A 24,956-nucleotide genomic window follows, 5' to 3' on the forward strand; every position below is an offset into this window, starting at 1 on the left:
CAGTGGGGTTTGGGGGGGATGCAGAGGGGTTTGGGGGGGATACAGTGGGGTTTGGGGGGGATACAGTGGGGTTTGGGGGGATGCAGAGGGGTTTGGGGGGGATGCAGAGGGGTTTGGGGGGGATGCAGAGGGGTTTGGGGGATGCAGTGGGGTTTGGGGGGATGCAGAGGGGTTTGGGGGGGATGCAGAGGGGTTTGGGGGGGATGCAGAGGGGTTTGGGGGGGATACAGTGGGGTTTGGGGGATACAGTGGGGTTTGGGGGGATGCAGTGGGGTTTGGGGGGGATACAGTGGGGTTTGGGGGTGAAGGGAATGGGGTTTGGGGGGAATAAAATGGGGTTTGAAACCACAATGGGGTTCGGTGTGAATAACACCAGGGAACGTCAGTGAAAAAATGCCTGTGGATTTTGGGGAAAAAAATCGGTTTTGGGGTAAAAAACATCCTAGGATTTGGGGGAAAAAATGCTGGGGATTTGGGGGAAATCATGGCAAGAATGAAAGTGGGAAATCCAAATCACGGGAAACAAGTAAAATTGAACGAGGAAAAAAAAAACAAAATTCAAATCTGGGTGATTTGGGGGTAGAAAAATCCACCCAATTTGGGGTGAGAAAATCCATGAACTTCTGGAGCAAAGCCCAGATTTTGTGGGGAAAAACCCCAGGACACTGGGAGCAAAGAAAACCCCCTCCCCCCCCAGCGTGATTTTGGGGGACACAAGCCTTGCCTGCCAAGTTTTGGAATCCTGGGAAATCCTGGCAGCAAAACCTGCTGGGATTTGGGATTGGGGGGAGCAAAGTGTGACAGGGGATGGGGACAGGGGACAGGGGACACTCACAGTGTCTGCATGTTGGCCTTGGTCAGCTCGAAGGCCCAGTCCAGGGTGGACGGCTCCAGGCCGGACACGCGGCGGCACTCGATGGACACGTTCAGGCTGTGGGACAGGACAGGGGGACGCGGTGGTGACACCACCAGGGATACTGGGAACAACCCTGGGGGACACTGGGAATGTGGAAGAGGTACCAGGAATGGCTTTGGGGACACTGGGACTGGCCCTGGGGACGCCAGGAACACTCTGGGGACACCCAAAGCAGCCTCAGCGACACCGGGAACGTTCTAGGGACACCCAGAGTGGCCTTGGGGACACTGGGAAGACTCTGGGGACACCCAAAGCAGCCTCAGGGACACCAGGAATGGCCTCAGGAAGCCCAGGAACACTCTGGGGACACCGGGAACGGCCTGAGGAAGACTTGGGACACTCTGGGGAAACTGGGAATGGCTTCAGGAACCCAAGGAACAGTCAGGGGACACCGGGAACGGCCTGAGGAAGCCTGGGGACCCTCTGGGGACACGCTGAGCACCGGCACTCACCCGTTCCTGTCGTACTTTTTGAACACCGGGAAGGCCTCGAGGGGATCTTGGAGCTGGAAGAGACCAAAGAGCGGCCGAGCGCCAGCGGGGTCGTGGGGTTTTCACCGATTCCAGGCTTTTTCTCCCCGTTTTTGTTTGCCACACTCACTTTGTTGGCGGCCTCGACCTTGGCGCAGACGGCGGCCATGGCCGCGCGCTCCTCCAGCCGCCGCTGCTTCTTCTCCTTGGCTTTGCTCGACTTCCTCTGGGGTAAGAATGCACCAAAACCCCGGGAACTCGCACCAAATCCCAGCCGTTCCCACCGGCGGCAAAGCTCTGCCCGCCGGCAATCCCAAAAGTCCTGCCCCAAATAATTAACAGCCATCCAGTCGTCAGCGCGGAGCTGGAGGTGAGGAGAGGGGTAGTCCCAAAAATCTTTGGGGAAAAGGGGTTTTGGGGATAAAATCAACGTTAAATTTTTAGTACCGCCGTGGGAGTGTTGATGCTGAGGTGATCTGGTTTGAAGGGTTCTGCCCCAAAATCTTGGGGGTCTTAGGGTGGGAGAAGGAGCAGCCACATGGAATTGTTACTTTGGAGTGATATCCCCAAGTTTGAGGAGTCTGGCACTAAAAATCAGGAGAATTTTACCCGACGTGAAGGATCCTGCTGGGATCCCTCCAAAACTCCACTCCAAGTGGGACAGGGATTCCTGAGCTTCAGCTCCACCAAAGCGGAACGAAGCGCACCCAAAAGCAGAGATTTGAGAGCAAAAGCAGTGGGCTGGGGAGGGGGACAGCGTGAGTGTCCCTCAAAAACACACCTGGCAGTGGGCTTGGGGGGAATTTGGGTGTTTTGGGGGGTTGGAGCAGCCACCACCTGCTGCTGGCTGGGATGGGGATGCCAAAAAATCTCCACTTTAGGGTGATTTTTGGGGGGAGAACATGGGAATTTCCCAGAAGTTGGGGTTCATGGATGGATGGGGACATCATGTGAGGTGTCCGGGGGAGAACAGACCCAAATCCATCTCAGAGACCCCCAAATCCCCCCTCAGAGACCCTCCAATCCTCATCAGCTCCACACAGCTCCGAGATCCCCAAATTGTCCAAAACGGCCCCAAACCCACTCAGGGAGCCTCAAATCCACGCAGAAGAGCCCACAATTCACCGTGGGAACCTCAGATTCTAGTGAAAGGTTCTGAAACCCTCACAGAAGCCCCGATAGTCCCTGAACATCCCAAATTTCCTCACACCAGCATCCAGACCCCTCGCAGAGCCACAAGCATCCTCCTAGGAGCCCCAAAGGACCTCAGACAACCCCAAAACCTCCCGGAAGTCCCAAACCTCCGCATAGGAGCTCCCAGTTCCCTCACAGAGCTCCAAACCCAAGGAAAGGTCCCAAATCTAATCCCTGCATCACCCCAAAGAGCCTTCCCATCCTCTGAGACGGTCCCAAATTCCCTCACAGAGTCTCCGTAAGGCCGCGCGGCGACCCCCCCCCCCCACCCTCTGAGACGACCCTAAATTCCCTGGCAGAACTCCCGTATCCCCTCGCGGCGATCCTCCGCCCGTTCAGGCGGCCCCAAATCCGCTCAGCGGCGCCTCGCAGGCCCCACCCCCGCCCTCTTTCCCCTCAGGCCGAGCCCCCCCCCCGGCTCGGCGCGGCCTCGCTCACCCCCATAATGGCGGCGGCTCCTCACGGCGCGGGGGGCGCGGGGGGTCTGAGGGGGCGCGCGCGGGGGGCGCGCTATTTATAAGGGGGGGGGGGGCGGGAGGGGGCGGAGCGCGAAGCGCGCGAGCCGGCGGCCGGCTGCCAGTGCGCAGGCGCGGAGAGGAAAGGGGCGGGGCGAGAGGGGAGGCGGCGCGGGCAGGGCTGCCGCGCCTGCGCGAAAGGGGAGCGGGATGGGCGGGGGAGCGGGCGCGTGGCGGCGGCGCGGGGCGCGAAGGCGGCTCGGTGCTGATTGGCTGAGAGCGGAGGGGGCGGGACCGCGTGGGGCCACGCCCAGTGCGCTGAGGGGAGAGGGGCCGCCATTGTGGGACCGGGGGTCACGGAGATCCCGGTACGACCCGAAACTGTCACAGGAGATCCCGGTACGGCCCGAAACCGGCACAAGAGATCCTGGTACAACCCCATAGGTCCCGGGATGGCCCTAACCTTGCACAACAGAGCCTGCTACAGCCCCACAGCCCCCAGTATGAACTGACAGGCTCCAGTTTGCCCCATAGCTCTCAGCCCACCCCATAATCCTGCCCCATAACCCAGCCCCCAGCCTGGTCCCATGGTCCTTGTGCTGCCTCATATCTTGGCCCCACGGCCCTGACTCAGAGTCCCTGGGCTACCCCAGAGCCCTGCCCCATAGCCCCGATCCAGCCCCACACCTTCCCGCAGTGGGGTCACCCCACAGGACCCAGCGCAGCACCCCCCGATGGAAGTGGGGGTCTCGGGGGCTGTGGGGAAACCGCAGGACGTGTGATGGAGGGTGGGGATCCCCACGGCTCCCCCAGCCCCACACGGGGACAGGCCCCACTCCCACAGCAGCCCCCTGACCCTCCCCAGCCCCTTTATCCGCCCGCTGCCCTCCCTTTGCTCCCCTGCCTCCCCCCCAGGCCGTGGCTCCCAGCCCCGCTCCCCGCTCGGCCCCGGCCCCCCCGAGCCCCCCGAGGCGGCGCGGAGGGGTACGAGGGGCGGGGGGGCCGTGCTGAGGCCGCGGGAGCTGGAACTACTTCGGCACCGGGAGGCGGCGGCAGCGGCCGGCGGAGCTTTGTGCGGGCTCGGCACCCCCGGCACGGCCCCCCCGGGCCGCGACCCCCTCCCCTAAAAATCGCCGGGCTTCAGCCCCGCTCACCGGCTGCTCCTCCTTTTTATTATTTTTTTTTTTTTTTCCTGGGGGGGAGGGTCCCTACCGTCCGACGCGCCTCCTCCCTAAACCTCCCTAAATTCCCACGCCCCCTCCCCTAAAAAAAAGCCCCGCGCTCGGGTTAAAGTTTGGCGGGGGGTGCCGGGCCGAGCCCCTCCCCCGCGGGGCCGTGCGGGGGGTTCCCCGCGCCGCCCCCCGGGCGATGCCGTCGGTGATGGAGAAGCCCTCGGGGATCCTGTCCCGCAGCCGGGCCAAGGCGGGGGGCGGCGCGGGGCCCCCCCACTCCGAGGACGAGGCCAGCGAGGACGAGCACGCCCACGGTGAGTGACCCCCTCCCCAAAAAAACGTAACACAAACCCCGCACCTGCGTTACCACCTACCCCCCCCCCCCGACCCCAGGACATCCCCGGTGCGCGTCCCCCCCTCCCCCAAACCCACGCGATGTCGGGGACCCCCCGTCGGCCCCACGTGTTTATTTTGGGGGGGGGGGGGGAGGAGGACAGCGCTCACGTCATCCCCCTCCCCCCCCTCCCCGTGGGGTTCGTGTGGGTGGGGGGGACACACGGGGACATGGGGGGGAACAAAGCCCCGTCCCCATTGTCCCCGGCCGCCCGCGTGTGCGCGGCCGCAGCTTTGTTCGCCGGCGGGGAGGGGGCTCGGCCGCGGGGACACCCCCCCCCCCAGCTCGCAGCCACCGGGGGGGAGGGCGGTGCGGACCCCCCCGGTAATGCCCGGCCCCCCCGTGCCCCCCTCCCTCCGCACAGACAGCATGATCCGGGTGGGAGCCGACTACCAGGCAGTGATTCCCGACTGCAAACCAGGTACAGCGGGGTGGGGAGGGGGTGAGGGGGACGGGTCGGGGGGTGTCCCTCCCTCCGTGTGACCCCCTGTGCCCCCCCCCCAGAGAGCCCCGCCCGCTACAGCAACAAGGAGCTGAAGGGGATGCTGGTGTGGGCCCCCAACCACTGCGTGTCCGACGCCAAACGTGAGCCCCCCACGGCATCGGGGCGTCCCTCCCTGGGAGGGGGTGTTCGGGGTGGTGCCCCCCTCCCCCCCCGGGCCCCGCTCTAGCCCCCCAGCCTCCCCTTTGACCCCCCCAGCCTCCCCTCGATGCCCCCCAAGCCCCTCCTTTTCACCCCCAGAATCTCCCCTTCCCCCCCCAAATCCCCCCCTTACCCTCTCCGAACGCCCCTTGCGCCCCCTTTACCCCCCAAACCCCCCCGGACCCCCGACCCCTCTCCCCCAGTGGACAGGTACATCGCCATGGCCAAGGACAAGCACGGCTACAACATCGAGCAGGTACCGAGCCCCCACACCCCCAGACCCTGCCGGGGCACCCCCAGGTTCCCTCGTGACCCCCCCCCCGTGCCCCTGGCCAGGCTCTGGGGATGCTGCTGTGGCACAAACACGACGTGGAGAAGTCCTTGGCCGACCTGGCCAACTTCACGCCCTTCCCGGACGAGTGGACGGTGGAGGACAAGGTTCTGTTCGAGCAGGCCTTCAGCTTCCACGGCAAGAGCTTCGCCCGCATCCAGCAGATGGTGAGACCCCCAAAATCCGGCCCCCAAAACCCCCCCTCCCGGGTGGGGGCACCACGGATCAGCCTCTCCCCCCACCCCCATCAGCTCAGCCACTCCCAGCGGGTTTTTTTGAGGGTTTTTTGTGGCTTTTTGAAGGTGGTGTTGCTCCTGTGGGACCCCGGGGAGGTTTAGGGGTCTGGGGGTCACGGGACCCTCTTGGGATGAGGAGGTGCCACCCCCTTACTCCCCCATAAGAGCTGGTACCTCCCACTCTGTGTTCTCCTCCCCCCGCTCACCAGGTGGTACTTCCCCCCCCATTTCTGGGGGTCCCCCCTGATTTTGGGGGTCCCGACCCTCCCACCTCTAGGGTTTCTTTGCCATTTCCCCCCCTTCCTGTTTCCAGGGGTTCTTGCTCCCCCTTTTTTGGGGTTTTCCCCCTTTTTTTGTGGGTGTACCCCCCCCCCCCCAGTCTCAGGGGTCTTCCTGCACTTTCTCCCCCCCATTTATAGGGGTGACCCCTCCCCTCCCTTCCCCTCTCACCCCATCCTGAAAACCAAATCACCCCAAAGCTCCCCCTTTGATCCCCCAAACCCCCCCGTGTGCCCCCCAGCTCCCGGACAAGCTCATTCCCAGCCTGGTCAAGTATTATTACTCCTGGAAGAAAACCCGGTCCCGCACCAGCGTCATGGACCGCCAGGCCCGGCGCCTGCTGGGCCGCCGGGACCGCGACGACAGGTACGGGACTCCCCGAAATCCCACCCTGAGCCCCCCAAAAACCCCCAAAATCTCCCGGCTCACCTCTGGTCCTGCAGCAACGACGAGACCGACGAGCAGCGACCCAACGCCGATGGGGACGTGGAGCCTGTGGACCCCAAAAAAGAGGTTTGGGGGCACAGGGGGGGATCTGAGGGGGGGGTGTTATCGAGGGTGGGGTGAGCTGTGAAGAGAAACAAGAGGGGAGATGGGAAAAAAATGCCCTAAGTATGGGGCCAGACCCCCAAAAAGGGAGGTGAATCCCTAAAGATAAGGAGGGAGGAACTGGGATGCAGGAGAGGGGGAACTCTAAAGGTGGTGTGAGACCCCCAAAATTTGGGGGAATCTTTGGGAATGGGGGTAACCCCTGAAAACAGCGAGGAAGAGCTTGGGGGGGGGGGGCGCGGGGGGGGGGAAGATCCCAAAAATTGGGGAAAAACCCCAAAAATGGGAGGGGCGGGGAAGCAGGGGCTGGGGTGGGATGTACCAATCTCTGGGTGGGGGGGGCGGTTCAGGGGGTTTCCCCAGCCGTAACCAACTCAACCAATTAACGAGCGGAACCAATTAACTGATGAATTAATGACAGCCGTGCTGCCCCAAGGCGGGGCCGCGCCCCAAGGCGGAGCCGCAGTACCGGCACCACCCCCCGGCCCGGCAGCGGCGCCGCCCGCCCCGCGGGATGCGCCTGAGCCGCGAGGACGTGGCCGAGGTGACGGCAAACCCCGACCTGGGGGCGCGGGCCCTGCGCCAGCTCGACTGCCAGCTGGTGGCCCTGAAACGCCAGGTGAGCACCCGGTGCCCCCCGGGACCCCCACCCGGCTTAGGGCCTGGGGTGACCCCCGTGTGCCCCCTCCGCAATCCCTGCAGGTGCAGCGCATCAAGCAGATCAACAGTGGCCTCAGGCAGGCTCTGGACGGGGGCCTGGACGGGCTGCGGCCGCCTGAGGTGGGTGCTGGTGTCCCCACAACGTCCCCACAACGTCCCCACAATGTCCCCAGGGTGTCCCCACAGCAGCACCCAGCTGTGTCCCTCCGTCCCCCAAAACCACCTCCAATCCCCCCCCCAGGGCAGCAGCAAGTTCAGCTCCCGCTGGACGACAGACGAGCAGCTGCTGGTGGTGCAGGGTGAGTGTCCCCCCACCTCGTTAGTTAATTAACCTCGTTAGTTAATTAACCTCGTTAAGCCCCGTGTCCCCGTGTCCCCAGCCCTGCGCCGCTACGGCCGCGATTTCCCGGCGGTGGCGGCCGTGCTGGGGAACAAAACGGCGGCGCAGGTTCGGAGCTTCGTGCTGGGCCCCCGGCGCCGCCTCGGCCTCGAGCGGCTCCTGCAGGAGCGCCAGGGCCAGGGGGAGCCCCCGGGGGAGCGCCCCGAGCCTGGTGAGGATGAGGAGGTGAGGAAGGGCTGGCTTGGGGAATGGGGGCGGGTCTGAGCTGGCAGCTGGTCCCAGGGCTGCTCTGGGCACTTGGACTGGTCCCAGACCCACACCAGGGCCAGTCCCCATCCCTGCCCACACAATGATCCTGTCCCAATCAATCAATCAATCAATCAATCACACCCCAATCAATCAGTGACCATGCCCCACCCACGCCACAGCCTGGCCCCAGCCCACTGTGCCCCTCCCCCTTCTCACACCCAAACTGGCCCTGGACTCGCCCACACCCCAAAACTGCCCAGCCCCACCCAAACTGTGCCCCACCCATCCCAGCTCCACCCACCACAGCCCCACCCTGGCCCCACCCAACCCCTGCCCCACCCATCCCCACCTCTCTCTCTCTCCCCACAGGTGCAGATCATGGGTGTGTCCCGCCCGGCCCCGCCCCCCAGTGCAGCCTCACGCCCACCGGCCCCACCCCCACTGCTGCGTCCGGCCCCGCCCCCGGCCCCGCCCCCCGCGCTGCCGCGGCCACCGCCCCCCCTCCAGCCTGGCCGGGCCCCGCCCCCGCTGCTCCGTCCTGGTCACGCCCCTTCCGCCAGGCCACGCCCCCCGGCCGCCGGCCACGCCCCACCCCGCTGAGCGCCCCCTGCTGGGCTGGAGGACCCGGGAGGTGCCGGGGGGGCGGGGGGGTCCCCGTTTACAATAAAGGTATTTTAGTACAGCGGCTGCGAGTGCTGGGGGCACTGGGAGCACTGGGGCTGGACTGGGCCCACTGGTTTGAACTGGACCCAGTGCTCTGCAGCAGGACCCCGATTCCCCCTCGGACACCACTCGGAGGCCACGGATCTTTCTGGAAAGTTTTTAATTTGAACCTGGAAAATCCTCTGCGAAGGGGTGTGGCCGGGGGCGTGACCTGGGGTTGGCCCCTCCCCCCGGAGTGTCCCCACCCCCAGGGGCGGGGCTACAGCAGGACAAATGGGGGGGAGGGGACACCCCACCCCGGCAGCAGCAGTGCCCCTGCCCCTCCCCCACCCCCCCCCGGGGCCTTCCTGAGTGCGGGGGGGAGGGGACAGCCCTGTCCCCAAGGTGGGGGGAGGGGGGACGCCGGGATCCCCACGGGGGGAGGGACACATCCCACCCCCACCTAAGGTCACCGAGGGGCCCTGGGGGGAGTCCTGGAGTGTCCCCCCCTAAGGCTCAGGGACACCCAGGATGTCCCCGTGTGGCCCTGGGCCACCCCCACCTGTTCCTGGGCCACCAAGGATGTCCCCAAGGGCCACCCCGGAGGTTCCTGGGCCGTCCACGGTGTCTCGACATCCTGAGGCCCAGGACTCCTCGGAAGGGCTTCGGGCCACCCAGGACGTGTCCCTGTCCTCCCGCGGGGCCTCCTTCCCCTCCCAGAAGACGCCCCCAGGATGTCCCCAGCAGGTCCCAGGGTCCCTGTGAAACCCCGGCCCTTGTCCCCACATGCTCGCAGGACCCTGGACTCCACACAATGGCCCCAGGTGTGTCCAGGTGAGCCCCCGCTTCATCCAGGGTGTCCCCATGGAGCCCTGGACCCCACACAAGGTCCAGGTGACCCCCCCGGAGGTCCCCAGGTGTCCCCGCTCCACACAGAAAAGTCCCAGATCCACCCAGGTGACCCCCCCGAGGTCCTGGGTCCAGCCACGGGTGCCCCCAGATCCATCCTGGACCCCCCCAGGTCCATCCAGGGGGTCCCCACAGAGGCCTGGAGTGTGCTCGGGGTCCATCCCGGCCATCTCAAATCCATCCAGGAGCCCCCGAGACGCCCGAGGTCCATCCTGGCGCTCCCGTGTCCCCCGTGGGCGTCCCCACCGTGTCCGCGGCTCGGGGCCGGAGCCGCTCCCGAGTCACCGTGTCCGCGTCCCCAGAGCCGGAGCTCCCGGGCGGCCGTGGCTCAGAGCTTGAGCTCGTTGGCCACCTTGGAGGCGATGTTCTTGAAGGCCATGGAGGTGCCGGCGATGCGCTTGAAGCGGACGCCGTTGAGCGAGAGCCGGGGCAGTTTGCACACCTCCATCTCCCACTGCACGAAGGAGTCGTGGCCGGGCGCGCCGTGGGCGCAGAGCAGCACGAAGCGCTCCTGGGGCTCGCAGCGGCAGCTGTTGGCGTCCAGCACCTTGCGGATCTCGCGCAGCATCTCCCCGGGCTCCAGAGAGCTCGTGGTCTTCATGCTCCACGTGAAGCGCAGCGAGCGCGGCTTGGCGTCGCGGCCGGCGGCGTCGCGGGGCTCCTTCTCGGGGCCCACCGCGGGTCTGGGGGGGCACAGAGGGGGTTAGGGGGGTCCTGGGGGTCCTTGGGCTCCTTCTCGGGGCCCACCGCGGGTCTGGGGGGGCACAGAGGGGGTTAGGGGGTTCCTGGGGGTCCTTGGGCTCCTTCTCGGGGCCCACCGCGGGTCTGGGGGGGCACAGAGGGGGTTAGGGGGGTCCTGGGGGTCCTTGGGCTCCTTCTCGGGGCCCACCGCGGGTCTGGGGGGGCACAGAGGGGGTTAGGGGGGTCCTGGGGGTCCTTGGGCTCCTTCTCGGGGCCCACCGCGGGTCTGGGGGGGCACAGAGGGGGTTAGGGGGTTCCTGGGGGTCCTTGGGCTCCTTCTCGGGGCCCACCGCGGGCCTGGGGGGCACCATGGGGCCACCAAGGGGGGGATTGGTGGCACCAGGGAGGGGGGATGGGGCTGGGCCATCAGGGAACAGCTGGGGCGGGTGACAGGGATGTCACCTCGTGTCCTGCAGAGCCCTGGGGACAAAGGGGCGGCCCTGGTGCTGTGGGAACCCCAGGGGTGTCCCAGGGGTGTCCCCGACTCACCTGAGGGTCTCCACCCGCTCCTTGCTCTCGGGCTCGTGGGGGCTCCTCGGGAGACAAAAGGGGCCGAGATCAGTCAGGGGGGGCTGGGGGGGGATGAGCCCCTCCCCCCCCCCCAGAGGGGACCCGGGGGGCACAGACAGCACCGGGGGGGGGGTGGGGGACACACAGACACACGGGGGGGGAGGGACAAGGACAGACGGACGAGCGGGGCCGGGGGGGGCCATGCGGGGCTGTGCGGCACTGGGGAGGGGTCCGGGGGGCCTGGGGGGGGTCAGGGGGTGCCATGCGGGGGGACCCAGCGTCCGGCGCGGCCCTACCTTCTGGCAAACCTGAAAGACAGATTTCTACAAAGACAAACAGAAGAGAAGGGGACGTTGGGGGGGGAGGGGCCGGGACAGAGCCACCCCCCTCCCCCGACCCCCCCAGAGACCCCCCCCAGAGAGAGGGGGTGGGGTCCGGGGAGATGCAGCGCCCCCACCCCCCCTCCCCGGCTCTGTGGGGACAGAGGGACAGGAGGGGACATGGGGGGGCCCAAGAGGATCAGTGAGAAGTCAGGGGGGAACTGGAGGGGACATGGGGGTCCCTGAGGGGACACAGAGGGAGGAGGACAGAGGAGCCTTGAGAACACCAGGGGGACACCCTGAGGGGACAGAGAAACACAGGAGGGGTCTGGGGACAAGGGGACACCCAGGGGCCCTCAGAGGGGACAGAGAGAGGGGACAGCCCAGGACACACAGAGGGAACACAGCCAAAGGACACAGCGAGGGGACGCCGAGGGACAGTGACAGCCCAGAACACACCGGGGGGACACATCCAGGAGGGGACACAGGAGCGGGGAGGTGCAGGAAGCAGCCCGGGCTCAGCCCAGGTGTGCCCAGGTGAGCCTCACCTGCGCACGAACTTGGAGGTGAACTTGCTGAAGAGGCTGGCGGAGGGGCCGTGCCGGCCCTGGCTGGCGCCCGAGGGCGAGGCGGGCGGGGGCAGCCCCGGGGGCAGCGCGTAGGGCAGGGGGTCCCGGGGGTCCCGGGGGGCGCGGAGCTGCCCGGCGTGGAAGGTGCTGCGGCTCGAGACCCCCCGGGGGAAGCTCGGCCGCTCCCCTGGGCCCTGGCTCACGTTGTGGGCAGAGGGGGACGCCGCTGGCACCCGGGGGGGAGCCCCGCTGCGGGGGGACACCGGGGTTAGGGGGGGACACGGGGGTGGGGGACGCCCCGGAGCCCCCTGTGGGAAGCTGGGGCGCTCCCCAGCACCCGGTGAATGCAGGAACGGGGGGGTCACCCACCCCTGACCTCCATCCCAGCCCCCCAGGACCCCCCTCCACGAGGAGCTGTGCCGGTTCCCAGGGCCCAGGGGGGATTCTGGGGCGGGGTCCCCACCTGTCCTTGCCGTTCTGCAGGGAGCTCTGGCCCAGGCTGGCCCGGTCCAGCAGCGGCGAGTTCCGGCTGCGCGTGGTGCCCGTGGACAGGACGCTGTTCTGTGGGGGGACACGACAGGGGCTGCTGGGGGGGACACAGGGGTCCCCCAACCCCCCAGACAGCAGGCACGGGATTTGGGGAACACCAACACCACCCCCAGTGACGCCAATCCCACCTCGGGTACTCCCATTCCCACCCCCAGAAGACACTGACCCCAAATCCAGGGGGTTCCAGGGGTTTGGGACCTCAGGACCCTTCCCCCAGCCCCAGGGGTTCCAGTGCCCCCCTCCCCTGCCCTGCACTGACCGTGGAGGGGGAGGGGGTGCCCTTGGAGCGTTCCAGGCCGGGCAGGGGGCTCGGGGGCACCTTGGCAGTGCTGCCAGCCCGGCGCCCCCCGCCCTCGTCCTCCCCTGCTCCTCCTCCTCCTCCTCCTCCTCCTCCTCCTCCTCCTCCTCCTCCTCCTCTCTTGTTCTCCGCGTTGGCCGCCTGCGTTTTCTTGGAGTACGAGGCCGAGGTGGGGATGGAGAGCCCGGCTGGGGGTGGGAGGGGGGGTGTCAGGGCTGGGGGGGACCCACGGGGACCCCTCCCCTCCACCCCCTCCCCACAGGGCTCTGGGCACCCCACAGGGACCCCCGGTCCCATTCCTGTCCCCTGAGGGGACCCAGCTCCCCCTTCCTGTCCCCATGAACCCCCCCCAGCACCCAGGACACCCCACTCCTGAGGGATCCTCCCAGCCACAGCCCCAGTGTCCCAGTTTGGGCTGTCACACCCCAGTGCTCCCAGTATCCCCAGTCTGGGGTGTGTCTCACCCTGGTCACTGACCCCCCCAGTATCCCCAGTGTTCCCAGTAGCCCCAGTCTGGGGGTTCCACTGCTCCCAGTCTCACCCTGGTCGCTGACCACCCCCCCCCCCGCAGTATCCCCAGTTTGGGGTCCCAGTGCTCCCAGTATCCCAGTCTCACCCTGGTCGCTGACCCCCCAGTATCCCCAGCACTCCCAGTATCCCCAGTTTGGGGTCCCAGTGCTCCCAGTATCCCAGTCTCACCCTGGTCACTGACACCCCCAGTATCCCCAGCACTCCCAGTATCCCCAGTTTGGGGTCCCAGTGCTCCCAGTATCCCCAGTCTCACCATGGTCGCTGACCCCCCAGTATCCCCAGCACTCCCAGTATCCCCAGTTTGGGGTCCCAGTGCTCCCAGTATCCCCAGTCTCACCATGGTCGCTGACCCCCCAGTATCCCCAGCACTCCCAGTATCCCCAGTTTGGGGTCCCAGTGCTCCCAGTATCCCCAGTCTCACCATGGTCGCTGACCCCCCAGTATCCCCAGCACTCCCAGTTTCCCCAGTTTGGGGTCCCAGTGCTCCCAGTATCCCCAGTCTCACCATGGTCGCTGACCCCCCAGTATCCCCAGCACTCCCAGTTTCCCCAGTTTGGGGTCCCAGTGCTCCCAGTATCCCCAGTCTCACCCTGGTCGCTGACACGCCGTTTGGGATTGGCCGACACGCTGCGCTGCACCTTGTGAGCTGGGGAGGGGCCCGAGCTGTTGGCCACCTCCGGGGCCACCCGAGGCTTCAGGGACAGGTTCTCCTCCAGCTGGGGTCAGGGGGACACGTGAGGACATGGGGGGGACAGGGGGACACCCCCCGGGCAGGGACAGGACAGGACAGGACAGGACAGCGCGGGGACACGCTGGCGTGGGGGCAGGGCACGGCGGGGAGGAGTGTCCCCTGTCCATCCTGTCAGTGTCCCCACGTCCCTGCTCGTGTCCCTCCTTGTCCCCACGTCCCCTCACCCTCTCCGTGCTCCTCGTGTCCCCGTGTCACCTCAGTGTCCCCGTGTCCCCTCTTCACCCCAAGGACCCTCCCAGAACCGCGGTGTCCCCGTGTCCCCACTTGTCCTCGTGCTCTCGCTGTCCCCTCATCCCCTCCACACTCCCTCCCCTCACCTCCCCACGGTCCCCCTGTCCCCAACAGTGTCCCCGGTGTCCCTGCCATCCCCCAGCGTCCCCGCAGCGTCCCCACCTCGGAGCTCTTGTGGTCCAGCAGCAGGTACGTGGCCATCACCTCGTTGTATTTCTGCCCCACCAGTGACTCCTGGATCTCCTCCCGCGTGTAGCCCATGGACACCATCAGCTCTGGGGGGGGCACGGCCCTCAGGAGGGGGCACAGGGACACTGGGGGGGTCCCAGTGTCCCCAGGGGTCACCTGGGGGTCCCACCTGTCCTGCGAGGGTCCTTGTAGTCAGGCACGGGCTCCATGTAGGGTTTGAGCTCGTCGTCCTCGTGGCCCACGTTCATCCAGCGGTCCTTCATGATTTGCTGGGGCACAAAGGGGGTTCAGGGGGTCGGGGTCACCTCTGGGCGGCAAAAGAGCCCAGGGGGCACGGGGGGATGCCAGGGGCAACTGGGAGGGTCCCCAAAAAATCTTGGGGTGCTCTGGGGGGGGGGGGGGGGGGGGGGCGGGTCTCAGGGGTTCCCAGGACGATGCTGGGGTGTCCCCTCACCTCCAGGGTGCCCCTCTTGGTGGGGTTGAGGATGAGGAATTTCTTGAGGAGGTTCTCACAATCCGTGGACATGTAAAAGGGGATCCGGTACTTCCCCCGCAGCACCCGCTCCCGCAGCTCCTGGGGACCCCAAAACCACACATGGGCACCCCAAAACTGCCTGAGAGATCCCCAAAACCGCCCACGGGATCCCACTCCACCCACGGGACTCCAAAACCACCCAAAACACCTCGAGAATCACTTGTGAGCACCCTAAAACCACCCACAGAACCCCAAAACATTTGCTGGGCCACCAAACCACCCCAACCCCACCAATGAGCACCCTAAAACCACCAGTGGGACCCCAAAACCACCCACTGTAGCCCCAAACCACCTGTGGGGATCCCCAAACCACCCCAGAGACCCCAAAACCACCCTTGAGGACTCCCAAACCACCCGAGGGACCCCCGGCCGTGGGCACACCTTGAGGTTCTGCCCGTCGAAGGGCAGCGAGCCGCTGACCAGCGTGTACAGGATGACCCCCAGGCTCCACACGTCCACCTCGGGCCCGTCGTACTTCTTGCCCTGGAAGAGCTCGGGGGCGGCGTAGGGGGGGGAGCCACAGAACGTGTCCAGCTTGTTCCCAAACGTGAACTCGTTGCTGAACCCAAAATCGGCGATTTTGATGTTCATGTCGGCGTCCAGCAGCAGGTTCTCAGCCTGGCCCGGGCAGGGAGAGCACCCCCGGGGGGGTTACTGGGGTCTGGGGGCTTTGGGGGGCACGGGGGTGCAGCTGGGGCTGTCTTGGGAGGGGGGAAGGGTTGCCCAGGGGTGGGTCTGGGGGGGGGTCCTGACATCTCTCTGGGGGTGCCAGGGCTGTCCAGGGGCTGTACTGGAGGGTCCTGGCACCCACTCAGGAGGCTCATGGATATTGGAAGTTCTGTCCTGGGGGTCCCAGGGGTGTCAGGGTGGAATTCTGGGGGTCCCAGGTGGGGGGTTCTCACCTTGAGGTCCCTGTGCACAATGAACTTCTGGTGGCAGTACTGCACGGCCGACACTATCTGCAGGACAGGGGGGTGTCAGGGGGAGCCCAGCCCAGCTGGGGGGGCACAGGGACACCCCCAGCCCCCTTGGGGACGTGCTGGGGGGGACCCCAACCCCTTTGTGGGAGGAGTCAAACAGCAGCACCCCCCAGACCTGTCGGAACTTCGCCCGGGCCTCCTTCTCCTTCATGCGCCCGTGGGCCACCAGGTAATCGAACACCTCACCTGGGGGGCACGGGGAGGGGTGAGAGGCAGCCCAAGGCCCCCCCCCCCCCAATCTCTGTTAACCCCCCAAACCCCCCGGGGCCCCCCCAAACCCCCACTCACCCCCGCTGGCATACTCCATGACGAGGTAAAGCGTCTTCTCCGTCTCGATCACCTCGAAGAGCTTCACTGCAAGGGGGGTCAGGGGGGTTGGGGGACACCCCTGGGACCCCCCCAAAGGTGGGGGACACCGCCGGGAAAGGGTGAGAGGTGCAGCTGAGGGGGTTTGGGGGGGTCTCACCTATGTTGGGGTGGTTCAGGACCTTCATTATTCGCACTTCCCGGAAGAGCTGTGAGGGACAGGGGGGATTTTGGGGCGTGTCAGAGGGAACAATCCCAAATTTGTCACCCCAAAATCAGCTGCCCCCACCCCCCCAGGGACAGCCCTCACCTTCTGCAGGCTGGAGGAGTTGAGCTGTGTCTTGTCAATGATTTTCACGGCTACCTGCGAGGGGGAGAGTGGGGTCAGAGGGTGCCAGAGCTGTCCCCAAAATATAGCGGCACTCCTGAGGGGAGGGCCAGGGGGACAGGGCTGTCCCCACACCTTGGTGACACTCCCAGAGTGACAGGGAAGGGGACAGCACCATCCCCAGCACTGTCCCCACACCACGGTGACACTGGTGACAGGAGGACCCGGAACCTGTCCCTGTCCCATGGTGGCACTCGCAGGGCAAAGTACCAGGAAGCAGTTCCCACGCTGCGGTGGCATTTGCGGGACAATGACCGGGAGCCTGTCCCTGCACCTTGGTGACACTCGTGGGATGAGCACCGAGAGCTTGGGGCCATCCCTGTGCCGTGGTGGCACTCCCAGGGCACGGATTAGGACCCAGAAGCGTCCCCACGCCACGGTGACAGTTCACAGCTGAGGACCAGGAAACTCATCGCTGTGCCAGGTGGCACTCCCAGGGCAGGGACCAGAAGCCAGAGCTGTCCCCACACCACGGTGGCACCCACAGGACAACAGGCCTGTCCCTGAGGTGACACCCACAGGACCTGTCCCCACACCGTGGTGGCACTCGCTGCTGGGGACAGGAAGCCCATCCCTGGGCCATGGTGGCACTCCCAAGGCAAGGACCAGGATACGAAGCTGTCCCCACACAATGGTGGCACTTAGAGAACAAGGGCTGTCCCCACACTGTGGTGTCACCCTCGGGACACAGCCTGTCCCCGTGCCATGGTGTTGATGCCACCACGGTGTCACCACTGCCCCATCCCGTCCCCACGGCGTCCCCACGGCCCAGCCCCCCCCAGCGCCATCCCCAAGGCAGGACAGTGCCACTCACCTCCTTGCCGGTCAGGACGTGCCGGGCCAGCTTGACCTTGGCGAAGTTGCCCTTGCCGATGGTTTTGAGGAGCCGGTAGTTGCCGATGTGTGGCTGCTCCTCGGCGGCCGTGCCGGCGTTGCGGCCCCGCAGCATGCTGGCCTTGCCACCGCCCTTGCCCTCCACGGCTCCTGGCTGCGGGGACAGCGAGGGGACAGCGAGGGGACGCTCAGCGCGGGCCGGCCGCGGTATCCCCGCGGCGTCCCCGCGGCGTCCCGGGGATCCCGGCGGGCTCCTGGAGGAACCGGGAGCAAAGTCCGGAGAGCCGGAGCCGCGCCCGGCCCGGCCGGGAGCCGCCCCCGATACCTGACGCAAGCGCGGCGGTTTCGGGCTGGGCCGAGGGGGTGGGAAGGGGCCAGCGCCGGTCACCCCCTCCCCGGGAGGGGACACGGCCACGGCCACCGCGTCCCCGCTCCTCTCTGAACAATTCAGCCTCCAGATACCACGGTTCCACCCCAAACCCAAGCACCTGGACGGAGTTCGCACCACAGCCATAAGCGGGGTCCCTCCCCAAGAACATCAGCACAAAGCCCCTCTTTTCCACTCCCCCCGCGAAGGTCACCCGGGCCTTGGGGACACTTTGGGGTGTTCCTTACGGGCAGCGAGGCGCCGGTGCTGAGCGGTGTCACCCCCCGGGGCTGTCACCGCTCCGGTGACACCGGAGATAACGGGAGCGCGTGAGCGGGCGGGGAGCCGAGCCAGGCCCCTGTACCCGGGGGGATCTGGGGCCCCCAAAAACCCCGCCGGGTTTGTTTTTATGGGGACACATCTCGGAGTGTCCCCCTCCCCCCCGTGGGAAGGAAACCGCTGGCGGAAGCCTTGGGGGAGGTGCCGGCGATGGCGCAACCGAACCCCCAGATTTGGGGGGAGAACTCCGTGTTTTGGGGCCTGGGAAGGTGGGGGGGGGGGGGGGGGGGGGGGGGGAGACTGGAGCTTCCCCCTCCCCCAAAACCCAGCGCGGTGCTGTGGGAAAAGTGAAGGAAATCGGGGGTTTCTGCCAAAAAACTGCCGTGGCAACGGGGCGGCAGCGTGCGGAGCCATCTGGCCGCGCTGCCGGGATTCGGCCGGGCTCTGGGGCGGCACCGGCAGCGGAACCCCCCAAACCCCCCGGGGGTTCCATGGCGGTACCGGCACCGGAACCCCCCGAACTCCCCTGAGGTTTCGGTGGCGGCACGCGGGCGGCGCTCCGGGCATTTCCTCTTCTCGGCGAGGCCCGAGCGACCAAAATTAAGGCAAATATGGTAAAGGAGGCACCGCCCGGCACGGGTGACACAGGGAGAGCGGCACCGGCACCGGGCGGTGGGAAGGCCCCGGTGTCCCCCCGTGGTGCTCGGTCACCCCTCGTGCCTCAGTTTCCCCATCCCGCCCGTGAGGGGACTCACCCTGGGCACCCCGAAGCGCCGGGAGCGGGGCGGTGCCGGCGGCAGGGAGGGAAGGAGCGAGCGGGGACCGGCTCGACCGGTTGGGGCTGAGGCCGCAGCGGGACAGCGCGGGGTGGGGCCGGGGAACACCTGGAGCGCCGGGGATGGGAGAACGGGACGGGAAAAGGGAAATCGGCAGCGGGGGAAGCGGGACGGGAGGGACCCGAAGAGCCAAAAGGTTGGGAATCGCTATTGGAATGGCCGTTGGAACTGTGGCAGCTGCGATGGCGCTGGGGCTGCGGTGACGTCACGGGGCAAGGTGTGATGTCACCAGGTACGGGGTGATGTCACCAGACAGGTACAAGGATCCCGGTGCCCGGAGGTGTCGACGCCACCAGCGGCTGCCCACATCAAACTGGTGCTAACTGGGGGCAACGGGAGCAGCACCGGTGTCACCAGGGTGGGTGGCACCAGGACCCCCAGGCATGGCACAGCGGTGGCAGCCGGGGCGGCAGCGCTGGTTCGTGCGGTGCCACTCAAATGTCAGCCAAATTTAGGTATTTTGAGGATTTTTTTTTTTTTTTTAAATCTCCAACCCCACCAGATCGGGTTTCATGTGAGGGAGGAGTTGGGGCTGAAAGGGGGGGCAGGGAAAGACCCCCCCGATTTTGGCTGCTGGGGATGGGGGAGATGCACAGCCCCCCCCCCCCCCCCAGCGCTGCCGCCCCCTCCCCAAATCTTCCCAGCCAGGAATAATTTTGCTGTGGCGTTACATAACAGCAGATAAGAGAGAGGAAAAGCACCCAAAATGAGGAGGGGAGGCCGATGCCCCAGCCAGGGTCACAGAACAGGTGGCATCGCCTTGTCCTCGGGCTCGGGGACACCGACACAAGGCCACCTGTGCCCCCACACGCCTGGCCGCGGTCACCCCTCAGCGCTTGGGGGGCCCCTCGGGCACTCAAGGAGAGAAGCCCCCCAAAATATCACCCCAAATGGGGCTGTGACGCAGGTGGGGGGGGCTGAGGAGCCCCCCAGGTGCTCCCCAAAAGGGCTGAGCCAGCAGTGGGGTCTCCCACCAGCAACAGAAGCTGGGGCAGAGACCCCAAGAGCCCCCCAAATCCACCCCCAAAAATGGGAAACCCCCCCTCCCAGCTGCCCCCAAAGGGGTTTGGGCCTCAACCCCCTCACACCCTCAAACACACAAGGGGGGGGTGAGCCCCCCATCCCCCACCCTGGGGGCGGGTGGTCCCGGCTCCCAGCGCTCAGAACCGCTGTGGTTTGGGGGGTTCACCCCTCAGAGCCCCCCCAAAACCCTGGGAGGGCGCTGAGCCCGAGGCAGCGCTGCCGCCGCCCCCACAGCCCCCCCTTCCCCCGACTGGGGGGGCCGCAGCAGCGAAGGGGGTGGGGAAGGGGCTGGGCTGACGCCCCCACACCCCGATCGTGCAGCCAGCGAGCTGGGGGGGGGACGGGGGGGACAATGACACCCCAAACCTGCCCCCCACAGCGGATCCCAGAGCCTGGTGGTTCAGTGGGGGGGCCTGGCACCCTCCTGCTTGCCCCTCTCCCTTTGGGGTGCAAGGCTTGACCCCCTCCCCCCAGATCTGGGGAGAGGCTCATCCCAAGAGAAGCCCCGAGCACTTTCCCTACATTAAATCCAGCCCTGAGGGGGGGCCAGGGCTCAGGACCCCCCACCCCACAGGAGGGTCTGAGCTGTGGGAGATCCCAGGGTCCTTCATGGGGGTGGAGGAGAGGAATCGGGGATCCCCTCAGACCCCCCTTTTCCAGCTCACAGAGGGGCCCCAAGCCCCTCAAAGTCTCCTCTTCCCTCACAAAACAATCCCAGACCCCTTCAGGACCTTCAGAGGGATCCAGATCCCCCCAGATCCACTCTTTTCTCCACGTAAAATGCCCCAGCATCCCCATTTCCTCCCCCAAAAATGCCCCAGGACCCCCTTAAGCTCCCTCATTTTCCCTCTCAGACCCCCCTTTTTCCCTCAAAAATCAACCCAGGCTCCCTTCAAACGCTCTTTTTTACCTCGTAAAATTTCTCAAACCCCTTTCAGGCCTCACTCCCCCCACAAACAGACCCCAGACCCTTTTCACCCCTCCCAGGACCGCCTTTTCCCGTCACAAAATGGGCCAGGGCCGCCTCAGTCCCCTTCACACAACAACCCCAGACTCTCCCAGTCCCCCTTTCTCTCTCGGATCCCCCTTTTCCCCCTCAAAAAGCAGCCCAGGTCCCCCTCAAAACACATATTTTTTCCTCACAAAATGACTCAGGCCCCTCTAAGACTGCTTTTTCTCTCACAGACCGACCCCAGACTCCCCTTTCCCTTCACATTAATGCCTCAGACCCACTCAATCCCCTGGATTTTTTCCGCATGGACGGGACCAAAACCCTCACAATCCTCCTTTTTACCCTCTCGGATCGCTCCTTTCCCCTCACAAATCAGTCAAAGAGCCCCTCAGAGCCCCTTTTCCACTCTTTCCCCTCCCAAACCGACCCTGCACTCCCCTTTTTCCCTTCACAAACCGGCTCATGATGCCCTTAAACCCCTTTTCCCTCCCTCAGATCCCCCTTTTCCCCTCACAAAATTCCCCTTTTCCTCCCCTGCCGCCGCTCTTCCTTCACGCCGGAGCCGGCTCCCCCTCCATCCACACCCGATCCCCGTCCCTCCCTCCCTCCCTCCCTCACCTGTTCCGCGTCCCTCTCGTTGACGGTCGGCAAAGGGCTGCGACCGCTGCTCGACATGGCGGCCCCCCCCCCGCGCCGCCGGCGACTATCGCGATAGGGGGAAGCCGCGGCAGGCGGTGTGCGGGGAGGGGGAAGGGGAAGCGGGGGAGCTCAGGGGGCGGGGGGGGGGCCAGGCCAGCGGCATTGGGGGGGGCCGGGAGAGGAGCAGGGGGAGCGGGCGGGGTCCGCCCGGCCCGGCCCGGCCGCCGCCGCCGCCGCCTCACGCCGCCGCCGCCGCCGCCTCAGCGCCCCGCGGCTCCCAACATGGCGGCCGCCGCCGGCGCTCGGCCATTTCCGCCGCCGCGCCGGAAACACCCGACACGCCTCCCCGCGCCGCTTCGGCTCTTCCCGGACAGCTTCGGCTCGAGGTCGTCACAGGCTTCGAGGGTTTCCGTCTCCGCGACGGAGTTACCCGAAGCTTCCTTCGGTACTTTCCGTCGAGCGCCGAGGGAAGAACCGAGCGCCTCCCGCGCCGCCGCGACCCCGAGTGGATGCGGAAATACCCGAACACCACTTGGCAGCAATCGGGCGCTTCCGCCCATTACGGAAACACCCGAGCGGAGCCGAATCCCCCTCCCCAGCCCTGATGGGGACCCCAGGATGGGGCGGGGGACGGAGGAACACAGGACCCTCCCCGAATCTGGGGGGCTCTCCCCGACACCTCAGCGCAGCCAGATTTTGTGGGGCTTTGCTGGACGCCGGGTTCTCCCCGAATTTGGGGAAAAGGGAGCTCCCAGTTTGTACTGGGAGCACTGGGAGGGGGCAGGCATAGGGGGCGTGCCCTCGCCCCACCACGCCCCCTTTGGACCAAAGGGGCGTGGCCGGGCCGGGATGGGGGAGGGGGTTCCATGGATGCCCCATCGCTCCGGGCACCCCCGGGCGGTGCTGCGGGATGGGGGCGAGGATGGAGGGGGGGCATGGGGGAGGGGAGCATTCAGGGGTTCCCCCTTCCCGCCCCTCTAGGGGGATCCCCCATTAAAATTTTCGCTACGGCTTTTCTGGGGACCGGGGTGGGCTCACATCTGCCGGGGCCTCGTCGCCCCCTCCCCGTAGCGGGGAGGGGCGGGCTATTGGGGGGGGGGAAATGGGAAAGGCGTGCGGCCCCTTTAAATTTACCCAGGAGCCCTTAAAGGAGCCCCAGGGGCCCCACGGCAGCGTCCCCACCCCGGTCTGCCCCCGCCCGCCGCCGCCGCCGCCGCCGCCGCCCTGGGCCCCGCCATGGAGCCCCCGGGACCCCCCCCCGCCCCCCGCCCGCTCCCGGCCCCGGCCAGCCCAGGTGAGCACCGAGACGGCGAGGGGGGGGGGAACGAGGGGTGCGGTGGGATTCCCCGCCTTGGCACACAATGGGAACTGGCCCTTTAAGAAGCCCCCCGACCCCCGGGGGGATCCCCAGCCCTTTGCCGTGCCCTGTCACCGGCTGGGAGGCCGCCGGCCCTTTAGGGGGTTGCTGTCCCTTTAAGATGCTCTGATTCAATTTAGGGTGCCCCTGTCCCTTTAAGATGCCTCCATCCATTAAAATTATCCCAGTTCTTTTAAAATGACCCCAGGAATTTGGGGATTTAGGATGTCCCTGCCCCTTTAAGGCGTCTCTATCGCATTAAAGGATCCCCGTCCCTTTAAGATGCCGACAGGAATTTAGGATACCCCTGTCCCTCGCAGGTGTCCCTGTCCCTTCCAGATGTCCCCGATCCTCCCTTTCCCAGCCCCTCCTCATTTAACGACCCTGCCCCTTGAAGTGTGCTGTCCCTTTAAGACCCTCCCCCAAGTCTTCCTCCTAATCCTGAGTGTCCCTTCCACACCTTAGACCCCACCCCAAATACCTGAACGTCCCCCAATACCTTGACCCCCTCCCCATCCTCCCCTGCAGCCCCTTCCCCGCGGGGGCCGCACCGGAGCTTGGAGTGCCAGGAGAAGCTCCAGGAGAAATCCCAGGAGCAGCCCCAGACGCTCCAGGACCCTCCCCAGGAGCAGCCCCGGGAGCGGCCCCGGGAGCGGCCCCGGGAGCGGCCCCGGGAGCGGCCCCGGGAGCGGCGGGCGTCGCGGCCGGGCCGGAGCCGGGTGCCGGGCCGGGATCACCGCCGGTATTACCACGAGCGCTGGCGCTCCGAGTACCTGATGGAGTTCAACGCGGCGCGGCACGGGATGCGCTGCCTGGTGTGCGGCAGCGCCCTGGCCACGCTCAAGCTCAGCACCATCAAGCGCCACATCCGCCAGAAACACCCCTACTCCGGAGCCTGGGGACCCCGCGAGAAGCAGCTGGTGCTGCGCTCCTGGGACGCACACCTGGGACTGGGAAATGCCCCCCGCCCCGAGGGACTCCCCGGCGGCACCTGCGGGACAGGTACGGGCTGGGCTGGGAGTAGGCAAAATGGGGCGTGGCTCCTTTAAAAGGAGTGCTGTCCCTTTAAATGTGGCCACGCCCCTTTAGGACCAGCACTGTCCCTTTAAATGCGGTCACGCCCCTTTAATGGAGTCACACCCATTTTACTTCAGGCCCCGCCCTCAGTGCAGTTCTGCATTGACCACACCCTCTTTGGCTGTAACCACACCCCTTTCTAGTCAAGCCCCGCCCCTCTAAGCTGTCGCTGATGCCCCTTTAAATGCCAAGACGCTGCTCCGGGCCACGCCCCTTCCCTAAGACACGCCCCCCCTTTAAAGGGACACTGACACTTTAAGATGGGCCCCACCCAGACCACACCCAGGCCCTGAGCCCCGCCCCTCCCTGTGGCTCCTCCCATGCCTGCAGTGGCAGCCCCAGAGTGTCCCCAGCGTTCCCTGCCGTGTCCCCAGAGTGTCCCCAGCACATCCCAACACCCCCGTGCCCCCCCAGCCCCTCTGTCCCCAACCGTCCCCTCCCCCCCTCGCTGACCGCGCTGTCCCCTCCCCACAGGGCCCCGTCCCCCATCCCCGAGGGCCACCAAGGTGTCCCCAGGGGCCACCGTCGGGGACTCTCTGCGGGGCTGGCTGCGGGCCGAGCTGCTGCTGGACCTGGAGGCCGGGGGCCACCGGCTGCGCTGCCTGCTGTGCTCCTGTCCCCTGCCCTCGCTGCACCTCGGGGACATCCGGCAGCACGCGCTGGCAGCGCACCCCGACAGCCTGCGGGGACAGCGGGGACACGGCGGGGACAGCCCCGGTGAGAGGGCACGGGGGGGACGAAACGTCACCTGCAGGGACGCCCCTGGTGACGGGGGACAGGGGGGTATGGGGACACTGTGGGGGGAACATGGGGACCCTGGAGGGTTTGGGGACACTGAGGTGGGGGCCAAGCCCGTCCTTGAGCGGTGCCAGGGCAGGGAGGTGACAGGAGGTGACAGCGCTGTTCCCCCAACCCCCCCCCCCAGCCCTGTCAGCCCCCGGTCCCGCCGAAGAGGAGGAAGAGGAGGAAGAGGAGGAAGAAGCTGCAGGAGGGGTGAGGGGCACAGGGGCCCCCCCGGCCTGAGCCCCTGGGGATGGGGACAGGGGACATCCCACGAGGGCAGTGGGGACACCAGTGACCCCCCACCACCACAGCCACACCCCACACCCCCCTGTGTCACCCTCGGTGGTGCCACCACCCCCGGATGTCCCACCCCAGTGTCACCTTATTTATGTCTGTTTGTCCCCCCGCTGTTTTTTTTACACCCCTCCCCATTACACGACCCCTCAATAAAGCCCCCCAGAGACCCCCGGGG

At 66.5% G+C, this 24,956-nt stretch overlaps 3 protein-coding genes across 11 annotated transcripts; 2 read left to right on the forward strand and 1 right to left on the reverse strand.

Moving 5' to 3' along the window:
* The first annotated feature begins 4,403 nt into the window (after positions 1-4,403).
* RCOR2 (REST corepressor 2) lies at positions 4,404-8,488 on the forward strand. Its single transcript, XM_062512033.1, has 12 exons — positions 4,404-4,521; positions 4,966-5,022; positions 5,106-5,186; positions 5,448-5,500; positions 5,581-5,742; positions 6,332-6,456; positions 6,534-6,603; positions 7,076-7,258; positions 7,342-7,419; positions 7,541-7,598; positions 7,680-7,864; positions 8,258-8,488. The coding sequence occupies exons 1-12, from the start codon at positions 4,404-4,406 to the stop codon at positions 8,486-8,488; spliced, it is 1,401 nt and encodes a 466-aa protein (XP_062368017.1).
* Positions 8,489-9,720: 1,232 nt separating this feature from the next.
* Positions 9,721-21,537, reverse strand: MARK2 (microtubule affinity regulating kinase 2). Of its 9 annotated transcripts, none has more exons than XM_062512062.1 (18): positions 21,247-21,537; positions 17,152-17,325; positions 16,260-16,313; positions 16,110-16,158; positions 15,932-15,997; positions 15,759-15,829; positions 15,566-15,622; positions 15,045-15,281; positions 14,583-14,702; positions 14,298-14,397; positions 14,102-14,214; positions 13,547-13,673; positions 12,388-12,614; positions 12,043-12,140; positions 11,559-11,828; positions 10,987-11,013; positions 10,670-10,714; positions 9,721-10,122 (listed from the first exon to the last, which is right to left on the reverse strand). In XM_062512062.1, the coding sequence occupies exons 1-18, from the start codon at positions 21,301-21,303 to the stop codon at positions 9,768-9,770; spliced, it is 2,247 nt and encodes a 748-aa protein (XP_062368046.1). In that variant the 5' UTR covers positions 21,304-21,537; the 3' UTR covers positions 9,721-9,767. The 9 variants fall into 9 exon arrangements, with proteins under 9 accessions (XP_062368046.1, XP_062368050.1, XP_062368047.1 ...); XM_062512066.1 differs by lacking the exon at positions 21,247-21,537 and adding an exon at positions 18,573-19,210; XM_062512063.1 differs by lacking the exon at positions 10,987-11,013.
* Positions 21,538-21,549: 12 nt separating this feature from the next.
* Positions 21,550-24,933, forward strand: LOC134055628 (zinc finger translocation-associated protein-like). The gene is made up of 5 exons (XM_062512034.1): positions 21,550-22,021; positions 22,418-22,561; positions 23,153-23,626; positions 24,176-24,418; positions 24,627-24,933. The coding sequence occupies exons 1-5, from the start codon at positions 21,550-21,552 to the stop codon at positions 24,722-24,724; spliced, it is 1,431 nt and encodes a 476-aa protein (XP_062368018.1). The 3' UTR covers positions 24,725-24,933.
* The last annotated feature ends 23 nt before the right edge of the window (positions 24,934-24,956 follow it).

The sequence above is a fragment of the Cinclus cinclus genome, chromosome 33 (assembly GCF_963662255.1).
Source record: "Cinclus cinclus chromosome 33, bCinCin1.1, whole genome shotgun sequence".
NCBI lineage: Eukaryota > Metazoa > Chordata > Aves > Passeriformes > Cinclidae > Cinclus > Cinclus cinclus.

Bases quoted from the DNA above. Each gene is read 5' to 3' on its own strand.
- RCOR2 (XM_062512033.1), top strand. From the start codon at position 4,404: ATGCCGTCGGTGATGGAGAAGCCCTCGGGGATCCTGTCCCGCAGCCGG. The intron at 4,522-4,965 runs GTGAGTGACCCC...CCCTCCGCACAG, and splicing joins CGAGGACGAGCACGCCCACG to ACAGCATGATCCGGGTGGGA. The intron at 5,501-5,580 runs GTACCGAGCCCC...GCCCCTGGCCAG, and splicing joins ACGGCTACAACATCGAGCAG to GCTCTGGGGATGCTGCTGTG.
- MARK2 (XM_062512057.1), bottom strand. From the start codon at position 17,685: ATGGCTGTGGTGCGAACTCCGTCCAGGTGCTTGGGTTTGGGGTGGAAC. The intron at 15,282-15,565 runs GTGAGAACCCCC...TGCCCGGGCCAG, and splicing joins TTGTGCACAGGGACCTCAAG to GCTGAGAACCTGCTGCTGGA. The intron at 10,715-10,986 runs GTAGGGCCGCGC...TTGTCTCCCGAG, and splicing joins TCTTTCAGGTTTGCCAGAAG to GAGCCCCCACGAGCCCGAGA.
- LOC134055628 (XM_062512034.1), top strand. From the start codon at position 21,550: ATGGCGGCCGCCGCCGGCGCTCGGCCATTTCCGCCGCCGCGCCGGAAA. The intron at 22,562-23,152 runs GTGAGCACCGAG...CCTCCCCTGCAG, and splicing joins CCCGGCCCCGGCCAGCCCAG to CCCCTTCCCCGCGGGGGCCG. The intron at 24,419-24,626 runs GTGAGAGGGCAC...CCCCCCCCCCAG, and splicing joins ACACGGCGGGGACAGCCCCG to CCCTGTCAGCCCCCGGTCCC.